The sequence below is a fragment of the Pan paniscus genome, chromosome 13, assembly GCF_029289425.2.
Source record: "Pan paniscus chromosome 13, NHGRI_mPanPan1-v2.0_pri, whole genome shotgun sequence".
Classification (NCBI taxonomy): Eukaryota; Metazoa; Chordata; class Mammalia; order Primates; family Hominidae; genus Pan; species Pan paniscus.
In genome coordinates, this window is record NC_073262.2 from 74,479,896 (window position 1) to 74,502,061 (window position 22,166).

General features: G+C 36.8%; 1 protein-coding gene across 3 annotated transcripts in view; it reads right to left on the bottom strand.

The window, feature by feature from the left end:
• The window catches only part of SLC25A12 (solute carrier family 25 member 12), a 223,384-nt gene that overhangs the window by 19,075 nt on the left and 182,143 nt on the right, over window positions 1-22,166 (bottom strand). For all 3 annotated transcript variants that reach the window (XM_008978011.3, XM_003824264.5, XM_034954503.3), the window contains 4 exons: window positions 11,578-11,659; window positions 9,797-9,955; window positions 6,671-6,723; window positions 6,047-6,127 (listed from right to left, as the gene is read on the bottom strand). In XM_008978011.3, the coding sequence (XP_008976259.1) occupies window positions 6,047-6,127; window positions 6,671-6,723; window positions 9,797-9,955; window positions 11,578-11,659 (375 nt within the window). The remainder of the gene's footprint in view (window positions 1-6,046; window positions 6,128-6,670; window positions 6,724-9,796; window positions 9,956-11,577; window positions 11,660-22,166) is intronic.

The following is a 22,166-nucleotide window of genomic DNA, read 5'->3' on the forward strand; positions in this document are numbered from 1 at the left end:
AAAAACAATCCAATTTAAAAATAGGCAAAAATTCTGAATAGACATTTTTTCAAAGAAGATATACAAGTGGTCAATATGCACACAAAAAGATGCTCAACATTATCAGTCATTAGGCCACAATAAGGTATCACTTTTCACTCAGTAAGATGGCTATAGTAAAAAGACAGACAATAAGAAGTGTTATCAAAGATGTGGAAAGTAGCTGTGCATGATGGCACATGCCTGTAGTCCCAGCTACTCAGGAGGATGGGGCAGGAAGATCACTTGAGGCCAGGAGTTCGAGGCTGTAGCATGTGATGTTCACACCTGTGAACAGTCACTGCACTCTCAGCTTGGGCAACATAGTGAGATGCTACCATTATTTAAAAAAATACACACACACACACACACACACGCACACACATACTAGCAAAGATGTAGAGAAATCAGAAGCTTCACACTACTAGTAGGGATGCAAAAGGATGTAGCCACTTTGAAAAACAGTCTGGCAGTCCTGAAAATGCTAATTACAGTTGTCATATGACACACCAATTCCATTCATATGTATATACCCAAGAGAAATGAAAACATGTCCATGCAAAACCTTATATAGCAATATTCATAGCAGCATTATTCATAAGTCAAAAGGTAGAAACAACTCAAATGTTTATCAACTAATGAATGAACAAACTGTAGTATATCCATATATTCAGCAATAAAAATGAATTAAGTACTGATACATGCTACAACACAGATGAACCTTGAAAACATGCTAAGTGAAAAAAGTTAGGCACAATGTCATGCTTACAAAAGGCCACATATCATGATTCCTTATTTATTTATTTATTTTGAGACAGAGTCTCTCTCTGTTGCCCAGGCTGGAGTGCAGTGGGCACAATCTCTGCTCATTGCAACCTCCGCCTCCCAGGCTCAAGTGATTCTCCTGCCTCAGCCTCCCAAGTAGCCAGGATTAAAAGCACCTGCCACCACGCCTGGCTAATTTTTGCATTTTTTATAAAGATGGGGTTTCACCGTGTTGGCCAGGCTGGTCTCAAACTCCTGACCTCAAGTGATCCACACACCTCAGCCTCCCAAAGTGCTGGAATTATAAGCATGAGCCACCACGCCCAGCCTCCATTTATATAAAATATTCAGAATTGGTGAATTTATAAAAACAGAAAGTATATTAACAGTTGCCTAGAAGCCAAGTGCAGTGGCTCGTATCTGTAACTCTAGTACTTTGGGAGGAGGAGGCAGAAGGATTGCTTGAGGCCAGGAGCTCAAGGCCAGCCTGGCCAAGTAAGACCCTGTCTCTATGAAAAACTTAAAAATTAGCTGAGGGTGGTGGCACACACCTGCAGTCCTAGCTACTCATGAAGCTGAGGTGGGAGGATTGCCTGAGCCGGCAGTTCAAGGTTGCTGTGAGCCTTGATCGCACCACTGCACTCCTGCCTGGGCAATACAGTTGCCTAGATCTTACGGATGGGATGGGAAGATTGAGAAGTGATAGCTAAAAGGTACTGCATTTCTTTCTGTGTTGATAAAAATGTTCTAAAATTGATTGTGGTGATGGTTTCACAACAAAACACTGAATTATACACATTAAATGGGGGAGTTGTATGGTATGTTAAGTATATCTCAATAAAGCTGTTATTTTTTCTGTTTTTTTGTTTTGTTTTGTTTTTTGTTTTTTGTTTTTGAGACAGAGTCTCACTCTGTTGCCCAAGCTGGAGTGCAGTGGCACGATCACAGCTCACTGCAACCTCCGCCTCCTGGGTTCAAGGGATTCTCCTACCTCAGCCTCCCAAGTAGCTGGGACTGTAGGAACGCGCCACTTCACCTGGCTAATTTTTTTGTATTTTCAGTAGAGACGGGGTTTCACTATGTTGGCCAGGCTGGTCTCGAACTCCTGACCTCAGGTGATCCACTTGCTTCGGCCTCCCAAAGTACTGGGATTACAGGCGTGAGCCACCACCCCCGGCCTAAAGGTGGTATTTTTAAAATTTGCATGAAACATATCAGGTATTCAATGAGTAAGTGAATATATGAAAGAACAAATGAAAACCTATATCAAGTGTGAAAGAATATGGATTTGGAGATAGAAGTGGTTTGAACCACAATTTTGATATTTACTAAGTCAAAATTTGGATTTCACTAAGGTTTTAGTTTTTTCAACTCTAGTTGGGAACAATAATGAGATAATCCCTATAAAATGTTCAGCCCAGTAAGAAAGGTATTTATTCCTCATTAGCTGATTCAAGCTACATCAAAAGCAATAATCAACATCAACAATAGTAGTAACGTTTTAGTTAAGTTGGGTGCTAGAAGCATGGATGCTCATTTTATTATTATTCTGTAATTATATTGTTTGTATTCTTTTGCATGTATCAAAAATCACAGGCCTTGGCCAGCCTGGTGACTCACACCTGTAATCCCAAAACTAGGAGGCCAAGGCAGGTGGGTTGCTTGAGCCCAGGAATTCGAGACCAGCCTGGGCAACATGATGAAACCCCAACTCTACAAAAAATACAAAAATTAGCAGAGGATGGTGGCATGCACCTGTAGTCCCAGCTACTGGGGAGGCTGAGAGATGGGAGGAGCCCTTGAGCCCAGGAGGTCAAGGCTGCAGTGAGCTGAGATCGCACCACGCCACTCCAGCCTGGGCAACAGACTGAGATCCTGTCTCAAAAAAGAAGAAAAACAAACAAACAAAAAAACAAAAATCACATGCCTTTAAAAACAGATCATAAAGACCGGGTGTGGTGGCTCACGCCCATAATCCCAGCACTTTGGGAGGCCGAGGCCGGTGGATCACCTGAGGTCGGGAGTTCGAGACCAGCCTGACTAACATGGAGAAACCCCAGCTCTACTAAAAATACAAAATTAGCCGGGTGCAGTGGCACATGCCTGTAATCTCAGCTACTAGGGAGGCTGAGGCAGGAGAATCGCATTAACCTGGGAGGTGGAGGCTGCGGTGGGCCGAGATCGTGCCATTGCATTCCAGCCTGGATAACAAGAGCAAAACTCCATCTCAAAACAAAAACGAAAACAAAAACAAACCAGATAATAAAACAAAACATACAACAACAACAAAATATATAATGCCCAAGGACTAGAGATTTTCACTTCTAGGTCACTTCATGATCTAGTCAACACACACCATTTTTCCTAAAAGGGAATATTGTCATTTCCATGGTAATAAAATTTCCCTCTCATCTACAGGGAACTCAAGGCCTAGGTCCTAGCTAATCCTTCCTCTGGGAAAAAAAAGCCTAGAACTCAATTTGAGCCATTTCTTCCTAATTAACCTGCAATAGGTTAATGCATTAGGTGCATCTTTAAAATTGGGTAATTTTTGGAAGAACAGCAGCATTCTTCTCACTAGTGGCACTGACAGCACTCAGCCAAAAGCCATAAGGACACCGTACATCGTATCACCACCACTACTCAGGATGGTGAAGACTCAGGGTCAGGCTCACAGACAGCCACTCTTCACAGTGTTAATCTGGTGGCTGTTTGCCAGGTATCATTTAGGAAATGGAGTATCCTATGTCCCATACAGCCTGATATTCTATAAAGAGAGACTCATTCTTTTTAAGACTTTATTCTCTGTTGAAATTTATAGACTTTGGGGAGAAACAGTGAATTATGTTTTAACAATCATTTATAGCATAGCATAACTGAATTTGTCAGTAGAAACTCAATAATTGCACTTTTTTCTTCTTCCCTGAAAGAAGAGATTTAGAGCAAGGGGGAAGCAGAAAACGTTTGTGGTGAATAACTGCAGACAACCTTATCATTCTGCCTAGAGTCCAACCTGACTATTTTTCATGCTGTCAATTTCCCACTAGACAATCCATCAAAGCCTCCAGAAATGAGTCATGATTAAGGAAGAGATTTAGAGTGTCAGCACAACCCTCAAGGCAACCCAGACTTCAATAGAGATTCCTAAAGTTCAAACCTATAAACAGGGTCGGTAGCTAGGAAGAACAAAGGAACTAAACATCTTATTTTGGTTTAACCACTTAGGTCACATGTCAGACATGGAAACAGGTCAGCTTCATGACCAAAAACCTGGATATTGCAAATAGAAACAAATAATTAGCTACATGGAACAGAAAGAGCATGACTTATATTTCTGGCAAAGGTATGCATGTGCTGTGATAAAAATGAGTTAGAAAGCTTCTTAACCAAACAGAAACTTAAAACGACCAAGAAAAAGAATATTTATGATTGGCAAAGGTTCTCTCTCTAGATAAGAACCAATTACAGAATCTAATTGGAATAAAGGAAGAAGAGAAACTTCATTTTTGGTGATCCACCTAAGCAAAAGTTTTATTCTATGTCCACTGTTAACTCTTCATTAAAAAAGAAATGTAGCCAAAGAGATTTCCTTCCTGAGAATGTGCTGGGGCATGCATACAGGCACACACACACCCACACAGCAGTCCACCTCTTCCAAAGCAAGTCTGCAGAGGACTCAGGTATGTGCCACACTGACACATATCAAAGAAAACCTGGAGCAACCTCTCTCTCTCTCTGACCCCCGAGGCAGTGTCTCTGAATTAAATGTTGCCAAGGTCACTGACCTCATCACTTCAGGTTTCACAAGCAACTGAGGAAGTTTTAGCCAAGACTGTCAGCCAATTCAACTGGAAGTTATTAATGTTTCCAAGAACAAAATGGACTAAACAAGTCTTAAACGAACCATGTGTTATCAAATATGAAACAAATACCACAAATGAAATTAGTTGAGCTGCAAATAGATTTAAGAATTGGTCCAAAGCCAATGTCATGCTTACACTTTAAAGACAGAAACCTTTGTGCGCTAAGTAAATATCTGAGTCTCTTGGTTCAGAATTTCTGTCAATAGCTGAAATGTAGTTACCGTTATTATTGTTTGCCATACCCTCTGGCCTCTAAAGAAGAAAAATTATTATTAAACAATGGCTTACTCAGTCCTATACCTAAGATATAAGGGCCCAATTAATCAGCCATCTCACACTTGTTTTAAACTTCCAGTTAACATATATGAATGGTAACTCTACCCACTACTATATTTTCTGTACTCTATTTCTTAAAAGGCATAGGAATTAGAACTTTTAAAAAAGTCTGGAAGGTAATGCTTTAGGAGCATCAAAGAGATAAAGCTGATGAAAATGCCACCTCTTTTTTTGTTATTATACTTTAAGTTTTAGGGTACATGTGCACAATGTGCAGATTTGATACATAGGTATACATGTGCCATGTTGGTTTGCTGCACCCATCAACTCATCATTTACATTAGGTATTTCTCCTACTGCTATCTCTCCCCCAACCCCCAACCCCATGACAGGCCCCAGTGTGTGATGCTCCCTGCCCTGTGTCCAGGTGTTCTCATTGTTCAATTCCCACCTATGAGTGAGAACATGTGGTGTTTGGTTTTCTGTCCTTGTGATAGTTTGCTGAGAATGATGGTTTGCAGCTTCATCCATGTCCCTGCAAAGGACAGGAACTCATCCTTTTTTATGGCTGCATATTATTCCATGGTGTATATGTGCCACATTTTCTTAATCCAGTCTGTCACTGATGGGCATTTGGGTTGGTTCCAAGTCTTTGCTATTGTGAATAGTGCCACAATAAACATATGTGTGCATGTGTCTTTATAGTAGAATGATTTATAATCCTTTGGGTATATACTCAGTAATGGGATTGCTGGGTCAAATGGTATTTCTAGTTCTAGATCCTTGAGGAATTGCCACACTGTCTTCCACAATGGTTGAACTAATTCACACTCCCACCAACAGTGTAAAACGGTTCCTATTTCTCCACATCCTCTCCAGCATCTGTTGTTTCCTGACTTTTTAATGATCACCATTCTAACTGGCGGAAAATGCTACCTCTTTTCTACACTCAAAACCCGTTAGCTTTTACAATAAAATTTAAAACTTATTCCATATGATTATTGAGAAAACCTGCTTAGAATCCCTTGAGTTCAAGGGAAATGCCACTAAGATATCTATTATATCTGTGCAAAAAGGTCAACGGAATGTATTTGTCACAAGAAGCGCCTAACAGTAATACTTACACAGCCTCCAGCAAGAACTTCTGCTGGAAGTGGAACAGAGCCATCTCTTCTGGTAAATTTGTCCCGAACAAAATCATTAACCTAATTAGAAAGACAACATCAGTTAACCAAAATTCCCAACCATTTCTCTTCTGGCATACTGTTGCTTTTCCAAGTCAGCAAAATATCTGTCTTATGATAAAATTTAAAATTATCAAATGCTTACATGTAAAATTAAAGTTGTACAAATTCTGCAATAGTGTGCCAGTGTCAGCAGTACCAATTTTAGTTTTGTTTTTGAGACAGGGTCTCACTCTGTTGCTCAGGCTGGAGTGCAGTGGCATGATCATAGCTCACTACAGCCTCAAATTCCTGGACTCAAGCAATCCTCCCACATCAGCCTCCTGGCATAAATCACCACACTTGGCTAATTTTTAATTTTGTTGTTGTTGTTGTTGTTGTTTTGGTAGAGCTGAGTTCTTACTATGCTTATGCTGGTTTAGAACTCCTGGTCTCAAGTGATCCTCCCACCACCCAAAATGCTGAGATTATAGGCATGAGCTACCATGCCTAGCCTTGATTTTAGCTTTTTGGCTTAATGGTAATCTAAACAAATGACATAAATTCAGTTAGAGAGAAACTTACAGTCAGTTTAATGGCCTTTTCTGGAGCAACCCCTATAAGTTGTGGTATCAGACCTAGGTAAAGGGAAGAATCATCAGCAATATAGCTGTACCAGACATGAATACACAAGCCCAGCAACAAAGAGTTTCCCCCATATTATTTACCCATCAAACATTGCCGAGTTTTCATTAAAATGGGAAAAAGATTATCCTTAAAACTCTGTATACATATGTAATAATTATTTACAAATGCAGTATAATGTCACGTTTTCTTGAGGCTATAAATCCTCTTCTTAAGCATGCTTACTTTAAAGCCTAGTTATCCAACACCTCCCAAAAAGTCCATGAAGAAGAAACGGAGCCATGCGTCTTCTCTATTCTGGGAACACTGCCAATAACAATGTAACCAAATTCCCTCCCTTATTACAACCAACAACATATAAACAGACACAGACACTGTACACTTGGAAAAGCTCTGAAAAGCATGCTGTTAAGCATACCCAGATTTTGCCACAAACTATGCTACCTACATAATGGCATACAGTGGCTTGGTTATTATAGAATACTAACTCCCATAATCTTCTCTTCAGAGAAACACAGCATTCAATATTCATTTATTTAAAAGGAAGCCAAAACTGCAAAGAAAAATGCAGTTTTAAGTATTGTTTAACGAGTATCTCCTATAAGCAAAAACATATGCCTGTTGTATTCTTATTGACTAATATATGTCAAGCTTAAGACATTTTAAAAGAATCCCCTCAAAACAAAGGAAATCATAATCCTTAGAAAGTTAAATTCCCCAGGCTGGTTGTAAACTGGAAAAGAAAAAAATAAACAATTCAACATCTGTTGGGCTCAGCTTTCTAAAGCACACAGCTTATCCAAATTGTTAGCATACTTTTTTGCATACATTTTTTAAAGATGCTAACAATAAACATTTTATATCCTTTAAATCATCCAGCCAAAGGGGAGTTATATATGTGTTTGCCTGCTTGCTGACTGCTGATCTTAAGCCTGCTTTGAGGATACTGCTGAGTTCCATAAGTTGAGAGCCACAAGTAATCATACATATAGGCTACTGTCAGTCAGGCTGAATTATCAATGATACACACAAAGCCACACACACCTTTCATGCGTAGCAGACTGATTTAAAAGAACAAATCAGCAGATGGCAGTCTTAACTTTCTAACCCTCGTGATTATCAGGCTCTATTACTTTTAATCTAACTCCCATACAACCATGTCAGCATGCATATTTGTTTTACAACTCGCCTCAATAAGGCTCATGGAATTTAATAAAGTACTGATTTGTGTCATTTTATCATTGTTGCCTGCAAAGAAATTTAGCTAATCTGTCAACAATTTTGTCAATCATCTGACAGAATAATGGACCAGTTGCAAGCAATATATGACAATCTCAATAATCATAGTGCTCACATACAGGACTCCTACAATCTTCTCCCTAATACAAAAGTCTCTCATTTAAAGAACTGCTTTTATGAGCTTACATCCTGAATAAAACCAACAATCCCCTCCCCTACTTGCTATATTGCATCCATTTAATTAACATGACATCTCTCTCAAATGAAATCTTCTGTAAGCATCTATCCATTGAGAAGGCTAAACTATGCAGTAAATATCTAGGTTCCTTTTAATAGGGGACATTTTCTTTGCAATTTAAAAGTATACCAAAGAGGAGAAAGGTCATTATTCAACAAAGAAATATTGGAGATATCAAGGAAAAAAACAACCTTAATGCCACTCAACCTTGATTCCCCATTAAATAAAATCTGGATATGCATGGTTTAATCAGTTAAAACAAGCATTCACATGGAAAGGTCTGCATTCTGGATATTGTACGCCTTTCCACAGGGTACATGCTGTACAGGTGGAATTCAAAGAGACTACAGTTCTGAATATTTGAGGAAAACTCATCACATTCATTCTCAAGAGCAGGGTACTTAAGCCTAGTTTGATTTCGGAATAACTCTCTCCTCTTATTCTATATATAATGCTAAAAATGAACATCCTTGTGACCCTCTACTTCAATTATGAGTTTATCGGAGTTGTATTTTTTGCTTGAATACCTGTATATAATGCTAACCAGCGGTGCTTTTTTCCTCCTGTCCATGAGCATAAAGCTTTGTTCGGGCCCAGTCTTTCTTAGGAAGATTTCTAAGCCAAATAGTTCAACAGAGCTCAGAATAGGCTAGGGATTAATGAGCTTGTATGTGCAAACAAACAAGTACAGTAAATTACATAAATGGCATGGAATTGAGCATGTAGAGAGTATTTTCAAAGAATCCCAAGTGGCGCCCAAAGAGATTAAAAAATTAATCTCCCTCCCAAAGGAAACCCTATATTCTAATGTGAAAACACATACATGAAAGTCATTCTCTCTCCAAAGAGACAAGTTCCTACAAAGACAACGGGGGGTGGGGAGAATTCTGCATGGGGCGCAGTGCTGCCTCTGATGCCAACTGCACTGTGCTCAGTCCAGAGTGGCTGCTAACATTCCCTGCGAAAGAAAATCTCTCTGTTTTGACTGTACACCTCTGAGCTAAGTGGGGGAAAGAAGCAAGAATTAGACTTGGAACCAAAGGGTTTTCCTTTTTTTTTCTTTTTTAAACCTTCAGATGGCTCACTGGAAAAAATTTATAAATGGTCCCTGAAAAAAGACAAAAACATTTGATATTTATTTCAGTTGAAATAAATATATGGAGGGTAAACTCATCTTTGAGTGGTAACCTGGATTCTTTTTCACAGGAAAGAGATGTATTTCTCCTCTTTAATTCTTTGAGAAAAGCAGCTCTATATTTCTTAACTATCATCCTTGTATTCCACCTGCAGATATGTGCCTTGGTTTGTAGGAGCATGGTGACATAGACCCATGTTGGGACAAACACATAATTTGGACACCAAGAAATATAAATCACAAGAAGAAGAAATGAAGACCTTATTTGCAGATTAATATTGCTAATCACCAGAAAGAATGCAAAAAGGGAAATGAGCAAAGAGAAAATAAAAAGAGAGAAACAGACCTAGTCTGGCTAGGCATACTACATATTGGCTTCCATAATTAGTGAGTTAAAATCTGCTGCTGGTGAGATCAAATCACTAACTTCAGCAGCTGGGATTTGCTTACTCACCCCTGTAGAGTCCAAAGAAGCCCTCATAACGCAAGACTTTCTTAAAACAGTCAAAGCTGTTTTTGTACATTAGCTCCCCAACAACAGAGCCAGAGCCACGCTGGTTTTGCATTCGGGTCTTCACCAGATCTATAGGATACACTGCAGTGGCTCCCACAGCTACAAACAGAACAATTTTTAGGCTTAAAAAAGAACACAATTAAATGGAGAGTCCATAAGGATGACAAATCTTATCTTAAAGGATGAGAAAATAAAACACAACATGTATTCTCACAAAAGAGAGTTTATTATTTTTCTTTCCCTCACACACACCTTAGGGATAGCAGGCTATAGCAAGCACTGAAATCCATAAATACAGCTGCTTCAGAAAACAACTGTCAAGAATGCTCTTTGATATCGTAGGTTCATAAACTACAGAGTGGATTATTGAGTCACTTCTCAAATTAGATAATCAACACTCAGTTTTCTATAATAACAACATTAAACTATTATGTATAACATTTATTTATATTTTCCATTAAATGCTTAAATATTATGCCAGTTACTTCTTAAAATGACTATATCCGTACACTAGGTGGCTATGATTTTAAAATTTAGTTTAATAAAGCATCTTGGTAAATTAATCATAGTTACAACCATAATATTAGAAACACACTTCAACATTATCCTATCCCTATGTATAGAATTTGGTTTAAAAGAAAATACGGCTATGCTTTAGAATTTCTCAGGGAATGAAAAATTTATTTACATGAACGAGAGTATTACACATTTTGACTGCTGAAAGCCAAAACCTGGTTTGCAACTTCTAAAACTGAGAGTGAAAAGAAAAAAAAAAGTCTTTTGAGTTCAGGCTTATCTTAAAAAATCGTAAGCATTTTAATCACACCTGCTAGCTTCTTCTCAACAAAGCAACTTCAGATTGTACACATTTTCTAAGTAGAGTATTTAAGCAAAAACAGTCTCTCAAATTTTGGCTGTGAACAGGGAGGGAAGGGAGGTTCATTTTTGCAAATAAACATCAAGTCCAGATATTGTTAAGCAAGCGATAAGGGAAAGGAAAACATACAAGCAGAAAAGCAAAACTGAGTCACTTTGAGAGGCTCTTTTATTTCACGAGGTTCTGGGATTCATATCCCAAATCTCAATTTCTTTCTTTTTTTTTTTTAGTTTTATTTTAGGTGTGGGGTATATATGAAGGTTTGTTACATAGGTAAACACGTGTCACGGGCGTTTGTTGTACATATTTCATCGCCCAGGTATTAATCCCAGCATCCAATAGTCATTTTTTCTGCTCCCCTCCTTCCTGCCACCCTCCCCCACAAGTAGACCCCAGTGTCTGTTGTTTCCTTCTTTGTGTTCATAAGCTCCTATTTAGTTCCCACTTATAAATGAGAACATGTGGTATTTGGTTTTCTGTTCCTGCGTTAGTTTGCTAAGGATAATAGCGAATCTCAATTTCTTAACCTGTCCCATAAACACAGTCTCATTTTCCATTTTTTCATACTGGCCTTAGCCAGTATAATTAAGGTGAGTGCAGCACTGCATCCCAGACTTTCACATCATTACAGAGGTTCTGTCCTGAAGACAGACTGGAGCCAGATGGTCATAGCCATTGCTACGACAAGTCTCCTGATCATAGGTAAAAATAAAGAACACTTCAGAAAGCCCTGAAGTCGTGACCCATAGGAACAATGAACTGCACCTTTGCTGATCTGCCTCAGTCTGGTGAGATAATATTACATTAACACAAGCCTCAAACAGCACACAGACATGTCACTCACCTCCAGCAACTGAGCCCAGAGTGAATCTGTAAGCAGACTCGGCAATCTGGAGCCAGATAGGCCTGCCTAACCCAGGAGACTGCTGCAGAGAAGAAAACGAGTAAAAAAAAATCTTGAAAGAGCACACAGCAAGTGAAAAAGCTACAATTTGACTATTTTAAGACAAGAAAAAACAAAACCTAAAAGTGATATTGTTAATGCAGTAATATCTTTTCTAAAAGAAGAAAATAGGATATTCATGCAGCCAAAAATGAAAGCAATGTATTTAAAAATAGATAACTCTATTGTCAGCATTTAAAAACCATGTTAGGTCAAATACACAGTAGCTTCCCCCTTACCCCAATTTTTACAAGCCTATTAATGCCTCATTTATCTGCTACTGTTGGGGGAATACACTATCAGTTTACAGAAGTGAATCTTTCAGGTAAACAAGCATTTCAGTTATAAAATTTTTTTCCTTCTTTAACTAACTTAAAATTTAAAAAGCTTTCTAAAGTGTATAAAAATTAACTTGATTCTTAAATCAGAGAATATTGATCATAATCTACCATCTCTAATGACTACTGCCATAGTTCTAACATAAAAATCTATAATCATAAAAAAGAGAAAAATTCCACCAGATGTTATTTCACGGGTATCCCACAGCATAAAGAAAGGATCTAAGATAACTTGTCTATATTAGTGTGTCAGTCTTGTTCTTTAATATTTTCACTATGAAAAGACCTTCTATACTATGTAAACAGTATGAAATGACAGAATAAACTAAATAAAAAGTTCACATATTTGCCAACGTCTTAATTATATATACATAAACTTAATATACATTATAAAATTACACATAAGATGTATTTTAAAGTATATACAAAAATAGAAATTATAGAATGAGATAAATATTTCTAAGTAATTTTATATTTCACTTATTAATTAATGCAAAAATATTCCTTTTTTTTTTTTTTTTTTTTTTTGGAGACAGGGTTTCACTCTGATGCCTAGGCTGGAATGCAGTGGCACAAACATGGCTCACCGCAGCCTCAAATTCCCAGGTTCAGGCCATCCCAATGACTCAGCCTCCGAAGTAGCTAGGATTACAGGTGCATGCCACCATGCCCAGCTAATTTTTAAATTTTTGTAGAGATGGGGTCTGTTTATGTTGCCCAGGCTGGTCTCAAACTCTTGAGCTCAAGCGATTCTCCCACCTCAACCTCCCAAAGTGCTGGGATTACAGGCATAAGCCACCTCACCTGGCACAAAAATATTCCTGATACTACTTTCAAATACCAAAATCCATGGATGCTCATGTCCCTGATCTAAAATAGTGTAGTATTTTCATATAACCTATGCACATCCTCTTGTATTCTTTAAATCATCTCTACATTACTTCTAATACCTAATATAAGGTAAATAAGATGTAAATAGTTGTTATACTGTATTTTTAAATTTTGTATTTTTTTATTGTTGTAGTGTTATTTTTTATTGTTTGTTTTTTCCCAAATATTTTCCATCCACAGTTGGTTGAATCCAAGGACATGAAACTCAAGCAGATGGAGGGCCCACTATATTGAATATGCTTCAGTATAATTAACTGAATATGCTTCAATGAGTTTCTAAAATGTTGATTAACCAGTTAATTCTGATACTTTGTTTCAAAGACAACAGTTGAAAACATATACACAATCTGTCCTTTCAAGGCAATGATGATATTTAATCTCATATACTTTGAAGGAATTCAAGTTATGGCATTACTACAGATTCAATGCTTGTGACTCCCCAAAATTCATGTGTTGAGACCCTACTGCCCAATGTGATTGTATGTGAAGGTGGCAACTTTGGGTGGTAATTAGGTCATGAAAATGGAGCCCTCATGATAGGATTAGTGCCATTATAAGAAAAGACACAAGAAAGACGACCTCCCTCTATCTCTCCCTCTTATAACAAGGATATAACAAGCAGCCTGCTGTCTACAGACTAGGAATAGGGCCCTCACCAGTAACTGAATCGGCCAGCACCTTGATCTTGTACTTTCTAGCCTCTAGAACTATGAGAAATAAATGTTTGCTATCTAAACCACCTATGGTAATTTGTAATAGGAGTCCAAACAAAGACAGGCATTTTAGCTCACATTTTAAAATCAATATAGCTATTATGCTACCTACTAAACACATTGGCATATGTTTTTAACTTCTTTAAAAATGCACTGGGCCAGCACAGTGGCTCATACCTGTAATCTGAGCATTTTGGGAGGCCAAGGTGGGCAGATCACTTGAGTTCAGGAGTTCAAGACCAGCTTGGCCAACATGGTGAAACCCTCTCTCTACTAAAAATACAAGAATTAGTCAGGTATAGTGGCAGGTGCCTATAATCCCAGCTACTTGGGAGGCTGAAGTGGGAGCATCACTTGGACCTGGAGGTGGAGGTTGCTGTGAGCTGAGATCACATCACTGCACTCCAGCCTGAGTGACAGAGCAAGACTCTGCCTCAAAAAAAAAAAAAAAAAAAAATGTATGTAGAATGTTATTTCCCCCACTTAGAGTTTCTCAATCACAAAACTGGATGAAGATAAATTTCATTCTCACAGATTATGAATTATTTTCAATCATGTATCCTTTCAAAAGAATATGTTGAATTAAAACTCACAGAATAAAAAGCCTATGATCCTAAATAAGCATCAAGTAACCACTAATACCCTTATTCATATAAAAGGTTTCTCTTGTATTCAACTGCATATATTTTTCTGTATACTTTCTTCCTTTAAAGAATGTTTATAAGCCCTACAAAATCCTATGAAAACTGAAGGATTATACTGTGCTTTAATTCTTTGCTAAAAACATTTCTAACTATAAATACCCAAATGCCTTTTGATAGAAATGTCACCTTCACCCTTATTAAATAACATTTAAAAGAAAACATACAATATATGGTTAGCAACATTTTTTTAAGGCTTAGTTATCACTTATGGCTCGCTTGTATTCAGGTATGTAAATTAATGTAATTAATGCTATGGATTTCACTTCATGAATATTCATAAATGAAATGCTACCGCTGTCATCCCTATTAATGACTGTGTCCTGAATTTTTAGCATTTAGGCTGAAGGAAAACACTCAGCACTAAGAAGATTGCCTGCCGTGAGCAAATGGGCCAAAGGAAAAGATGCTCTTTCCCTTAAGGTTATGATTATGGTCGTAAAATTTGATATTTAACAAGGTTAATTAAGTGTTTTTCAAAACAAGAGTTGAGAATCTTAAATGATTTTTAACCTACTCCCTAAGCATATGTGTATGATAGGAAATAAGTTGAGACCTCATTTAAAGAGATGTTCTCTTCATTTTTTTGTTATACGTATCTCATTTTGTAAGTGAGAATTAGGTCTAGTGAGGTGGCTCATAGCAGTAATCCCAGCACTTTGGGAGGCTGAGGCAGGCAAGATCACTTGAGCCCAAGAGTTCAAGACCAGCCTGGGCAACATGGTAAAACTCCATCTCTACAACAAATACAAAAGTTAGCCAGGCATGGTAGTACATGCCTGTGGTCCCAGCTACTTGAGAGGCTGAAGTGGAAGGATCACTTGAGCCTGGGAGGTTGAGGCTGCAGTGAGCAGTGATGATGCATTAGATAAGGCAAGATTATGTCAGTTAACAAGTCAAACCTGCCCAAACCACACGACCAACTCAATAGGGAGAACTACCTCTTTCAAATGACACACTATTAATGGGTAGAATAAAAGGGAGAAATAGCTAAAGTTTTTATATCAAGCATTGGAAGGGGGAAAAAAGGCTAGATTCTATAAAAACAAAAATGTATGACTGGAATGGCAAAATAACGCTAGAGAAAACAAAACAAAATTTTTCTGTCTGCAAACTACATCTATGACTTCAATAGTCTGGGATTTGAATTCAATATTCTTGGTCTTAAAAAGTAAGATTAAAACCTAAAGCCATGACAGTATAGGAGAAGGAGATGAAGGAAAAAAATATATATACATAAAATATATATATAATATATAATATATAATATATAATACATATTATATATAAATATAAAAATATATAATATATAATACATATTATATATAAATATAAAATATATAATAATGTGTATTATATATGTATAATACATATTATATATATTAATATATAATATATGACATATTATATATGTACATAATATATACTAATATATATAATGTATACATTATATATTTACATAATATATAATACATAATATATAATTATAATTATATATAATACATAATATATAATTATATATAATACATAATATATAATAATTATATATAATTATAATATATATGTATTTATATTATATATATTTATATTATATATTATATATATAAGTATATAATTATGTTATATACATAATAATATATAATACGTATTATATATATTATATATATTAATATATATATAATTTTCCCCTGAATGCTAAACAACACATACTTTTCTCTCAGCAAAAAGGGAGTTAAGTTGTGTTAAAGACTATAGTTAAGTCTTCAAATCTAATAATTTAAATGAGTTAAATTTAAATGAGTTAAATGACTAATAAATAATAGCTAATAATAGACTAATAAATAAACCTAACTTTCTTTTTGAGAACAGACTTCCATTTGTGGTAAAATATCACAGGTGAAAAAGGTAAAATGTTCCAAAAAAAGGAATTCCTAAATGGACAGTAATGTCTTCCTGTATGTGCTCATGAATCCAAAATTCAAAGAAGGTCCACAGAAATGCAAATTACACAAAGAAAACAAAGTCCTATGTCTAAGGAACGCTATACACAAAATAAAGATAAAAGTAATTCTAATATGCAGCCATAAAAAAGAATGAGATCCTGTCTTTTGCAGGGACATGGATGGAGCTGGAGGCCACCATCCTTAGCAAACTAACACAGGAACAGAAAACCAAATACCGTATGTTCTCACTTATAAGTGGGAGCTAAGTGATAAGAGCTTATTATGAACACAAAGAAGGAAACAACGGACACTGGGGTCTACTTGAGGGAGGACTGGAGGAGAAAGGAGAGGAGCAGAAAAGATAACTATTGGGTACTGGGCTTAATACCTGGGTGATGAAATAATATGTACAAAAAAACCCCATGACACGTTTACCTATGTAACAAACCTTCACATGTACCCCCAAACTTAAAAGTTAAAATAATAATTCTTAATAATTCTAATAATGTTTTGACAGAACACAATCCAGCTTATATTCCATAGTTTTTTTAGTGAGTGGCCTATAGCTTTAATATAATTTCCCATAGAAACAAAACTTTTTTAAAGAAAGTACATATATACCCAAGCAGGTCTATCACAGATCATTTATCCCATACAGTTGAAAAAGTAATTATATAATATACAGTAAAGAAAAAGAGAAGGTTTGTTTTCCCATTTTCACATAGGACCAAAATTGGTCTACAACCTGGTTTTAATATCCAAACTGTTACATGCTTCAAAAATATACATCCTCTTCTTTCTGCAACCCACCTCCTCTTTTATCTCACTTCCCTCAAATCAAAATTTCCATTTCTCTCACTGTAGGTCATCTTAATAGCACAACATATTTATCCGTTCTACTGTTGGTGAGTATTTAGATTCCAATATTTTTGAAACTGCAAATAACGCAGCTATAAACATTCCTTTTTTTTTTTTTTTTTTTTGAGACAGCGTCTCCCTCTGTTGCCCAGGCTAAAGTGCAGTGGCGCATTCCTGGCTCACTGCAACCTCTACCTCCTGGGTTCAAGCAATTCTCGTGCCTCAGCCTCCCAAGCAGCTGGGACTATAGGTGTGCACCGCTATGCCTGGCTAAATTTTTTGTATTTTTTGTAGAGATGGGGATTCATCATGTTAGACTCCTGACCTCAAGTGATCCACCCACCTCAGCTTCCCAAAGTGCTGGGATTACAGGTGTGAGCCACCACGCCCGGCCTAAATTTTCTTGTACATATCTCTTAACACACATGTGTAAACATTTTTGTTAGGGACTACACCCAGGAGAGGAACCAACAGGTCACGGGGTATGTGTTTCTTCAACTGCAGTGGTACTGACAAATAGTTGCCAAAGTTGTGATGCTAGCAATTTCCATTCCTTCACCTCTTGAACAACACTTGCCATTGTCAGAGTATAATTTTGATCAATCTGGATAGTATAAAATAGCATCCCATTGCAGTTTTAATGTGTGTTTTCTTGTACTAATGATATTAAACTTTTCTATTATTTTTCCTTACCATTTGGATATCCTCTTTTGTGAGGTTTCTGTTCAGGTATTTAGCCAATTTTTCTATTGCATTGCCTGCCTTTTGCTTATAAATTTGCAGAAGTTTATTATACTATATATTCTGGATACAGATCCTCTATTATTTAAATTATTGCAAATATCTCTGCCTATTGTGTAACTTGTCTTTTCACACTCTTAGTGGTATATTTTGATAAAAGTTCTTAAATCTAATGAAGTTTAACTTATTAATCTTTTTCTTTATGACTGGTGTTCTGTACTATTCACAAAATCTCTGCCTATCTCCAGATCATAAATAGAATATCTTGTGTTATCCTCTTTAATCTTTCACATTTAGGAACAGGAAAAGACTTTTGTGTATGGTATGGGGTAGTGATTTTTTTTTCCTTGTTGAATATCCATCATTAATTAAAAATTTTTAAAAACAGGCCTGGTAAAATTTCAGCCAGCATCAAAAAATTAAAATATAAAACATTTCAGGCACTTAAAAAAATACAAAGATATATTAATACTTTTCCCTCACTTCCCATCCCCTTCTACCTAATGGAAGTAGATGAGGGTAGATTAAGCAGTTGTGTCACATATACGTTTCAACCCATCTTGGAGTTTGCTTATATGGGCTTCTCATATTTGATAACAGTAATAAGCACAATAATAGCAGTTAACATTTATTGCATGCTTAGCAGGTGTCAGGCTTAATGTAAGTGTATTATTACTCATGTAATTCTCATAATAATCCTATAAAGATGCATACTGCTATCCCTATTTATTTATTTATTTGAGACAGGGTCTCGCTCTGTCACTCAGGCTGAAGCGCAGTAGTGTGATCACAGCTGACTGCAGCCTCAAACTCCTGGGCTCAAGCAATCCTCCCACCTCTGTCTCCCAAATAGCTGAGACTACAGGTGCATACTACCATGCCTGGCTAATTTTTTGTATGTTTTTGTAGAGACAGGGTTTCATCATATTGCCCAGGCTGGTCTCAAACTCCTGGGCTCAAAACAATCTGCCCGCCTTGGCCTCTCAAAGTGCTGGAATTACAGGCACAAGCCACTGTGCCTGGCATACTGTCCCTATTTAATAAATGAGGAAACAGAATGAGAGGATGTTACATAATCAGTGGCCAAGCTCTTAACTATTCTCTCCCTCGTAACTTCTAGTTCTGGACTCACAGATTCTCCATCATAAACAAGTGTTTTCATAACAACTTTCATAAGGTGAGATAACAAGACATATATCCTTCTTCCTATTTTATATTTAGGTTTCTAATAGATTCATATAAGGGAATACTCTGCATAATAAATGTAAGTAATTATGTACTCCTAATTTGGCAATATAGGAAAAATTACAAGAGAATCAAATCAAGATATCTTCTGGAAGTAACATGGGAATAGTTAAGGTTAGTATTACTGTAATTCTGTGAACTAAAGAATGTTAAAAACTGAGTCACTAGGATTGTAGTCTATATGGCTGCCTTACAATGCCTCATAAACCTGAAATATGTTAACTGAGGAATGTTTTTTCAAGGCTGAAAATTGAAGAAAGTTTATTCCATTACTTTGGTTGCTATAAGAACTTAAGCATATTTTCATATTATTCTACTTGAGTCCAGCCTGTATTCCTTACAAAATTTTAAATGTTACAAAGGAAAAAGGAGGATAAATTTAGAATTCTGAAAATAAAATCCATTGATACATACCATTCTACAGAATGCAGGAGCTTGAAGGCTTCTCAGAAATACATGAAGATACTCACTTTATTAAAGGGAAAACTGAGGCCCAAATAAACTTGTATCAAATCTCAAGGACAGTAAAGATCAGATTTCACAATGGCCATTAGTGGACATTAATCTGCATCCTTAACCTTCATAAATCTGTTTCTATAAAATTCTAATAATTATTTATTATTTCTGTTGAGTTCTATTTTCTCAGATTTTGTTCCTATAATAATGTACAGGAAAATATACACTTAAGACCTTAATTTTTATTTCTCTGTACCTAATCCTCAGTAGAAAGACTATCTTCTATGTGAGAGGAAACATCAAACATTTTAGCTGAGTGCAGTGGCTCACACACACTGTAATCCCAGCACTTTGGGAGGCCAAGACCAGTGGATTAATGTAAGCTTAGGAGTTTGAGACCAGCCTGGGAAACATGGCTTAACCCTGTCTCTACTGAAAAAAAATTAGCTGAGCATGGTGGTATATGCCTATAGTCCCAGCTATTCAGGAGGCTGAGGTGGGAGGATCACCTGAGCCGGGGAGGTCAGGACTGCAGTGAACAGTGATTGTGCCTGGGTGACAGAGTGAGACCCTGTCTCCACAAAAAAAAAAAAAAAAAAAAAAAATTGTCCTGAGACTCTGAGGTTCTTCCTTTGGGGACAATGTAAGAATACCTAAGACTTCTACCAGCTCTCCAGAAATTCTAGATCCCTGTACTATCTCACTGGTTAAGGAAAGGCAGAGAAAGCACTCCCCATCACTCTGGATACCAATCAGAGACCCAGGGAAGAAGAAAATGGTGGTTTTTATCACTGCCCATTTCCTAAATATCTGACAAGACCCTTGAGGCCACCCATCCCAGCATAAAAGCATCAGCGCTGCCACTGAAGACAGGCAAATCATCTTGAATCTGTCTTAAAAAGAATTCACAGCAGTAGCAAAATTACATCACTTTCCTAAGGATGAAGAAATGTGAAGGATGCAGACTCAGGGTGCCAAAGATTGCAAAACAAGCTTCAGATATGGCCTTTAGGAAAATTGCTAGGGGCAAGAGAGGTGGGTGAATAGAAAAGTAAGCAGCAGAAAAACTGAGGAGGAGAAAATGAGTTGAGACTTTTAAATTCAGTTTACAATGTTTTTAATAAGCTAAATGAAATATTCCCCAATTACAAATATTAAGGAAACCTCCAGGGAGAGCTATATCAATAGACACATGCAACACTGCAAAATATCTTCTTTTGAAATGCAATTTTTCAAAATTCAAGAGCAAATTTTCACAGATGTATATGCTACAAAAAATAAAATTAAATTCAGTAAGAGTTCTTTAAATATTTCAATGTCTCTTAATTTTATTAAAAATTTTTCACATGCTTTCCTTTTATTAAACATAATTTTATAAAATTTTATTTTTTCAAAATCACTGAATTGAAATAAATCCATCTATTTTTAAAGGATCTGAGATCTCCTAATGGAAATAAACTTTTTTCTTTTTTTTTTTTTAAGACAGAGTCTCACTCTGTTGCCCAAGCTGGAGTGTAGTAGCACAGTCATGCTCACTGCAACCTCAACTTCCTGGGCTCAGGTGATTCTCCCTCCTTAGCCTCCCAAGTAGCTAGGACTAGAGGCACACGCCATCACGCCTGGCTAATTTTTTGCATTTTTTTTTTGTAGAGATGGGGCTTTGCCATGTTGCCCAGGCTGGTCTGGAACTTCTGGGCTCAAGCAATCTGCCTGCCTCAGGCTCCCAAATTGCTGGCATTACAGGCATAAGCCACTGTACCCAGCCTGGAAATAAACTTTGACGGCAGCAGATAAAAGAGTTTTTCTGATATAAAAGAAGCTAAATTGCAATGAGTTACAACACATTTTAATCTGTAGGAAGCTTTATTACACATCAAGCAAACAGTTAAAGTATTAACACAAAACGCAGATATAATGGTTTCTTTTCCATTTTCAATTTACTTCAACCTGACTACAAAATGTTCTTGTTCCTTATGTAAAGTAGAACTGTAAATTCTAATTAGTTTCACAGGCAGAATCATCATTCCATGGAGCTCAAGTAGAAGAAAGGTTTCCTAACCAAGTCTTCCCAAAGTGAACTACACTTAAACATATCTTGATGTTTCATTAACACATTTGGTGAAGGTGAACAATAACAGCAAGCCAACCCTGGCTACTCACCAATGTGGCAGCAATGAAGAAAGAGCAGACATAGCCTCTTTCTATAGCATGCACATTTAGTAGCTCACTCTCTCTCTCTCTCTCTCTGTATCCTGTCTTCTTTATCCATGCCCTCCCCATGTCGCCTTGCCTAGTATGGCATCACACTCTCCTAGAGAATTATGAGGAACACAGGTTCCATGTCTATTAGAGCAGGAAAGTACCAGGAGGACAATGACTGGCCCTCCTAACCCTTACCCACACACAAAAGCAATGTGATCATCTGCTACCACTGAAACTTCCTAAGTGCTATAGAAGTAGAAGTTTCAACTTAAAACGAGATTTATTAAAAACTGTTCCATTCCACTCTTCAAGGTAATTTCATGGATTTTCTTTTTCTTACCAAGATAGTATTTGTAAAATCAGAAATGGGATTGTATTAATTTTATAGGACTCAGAAGCCAC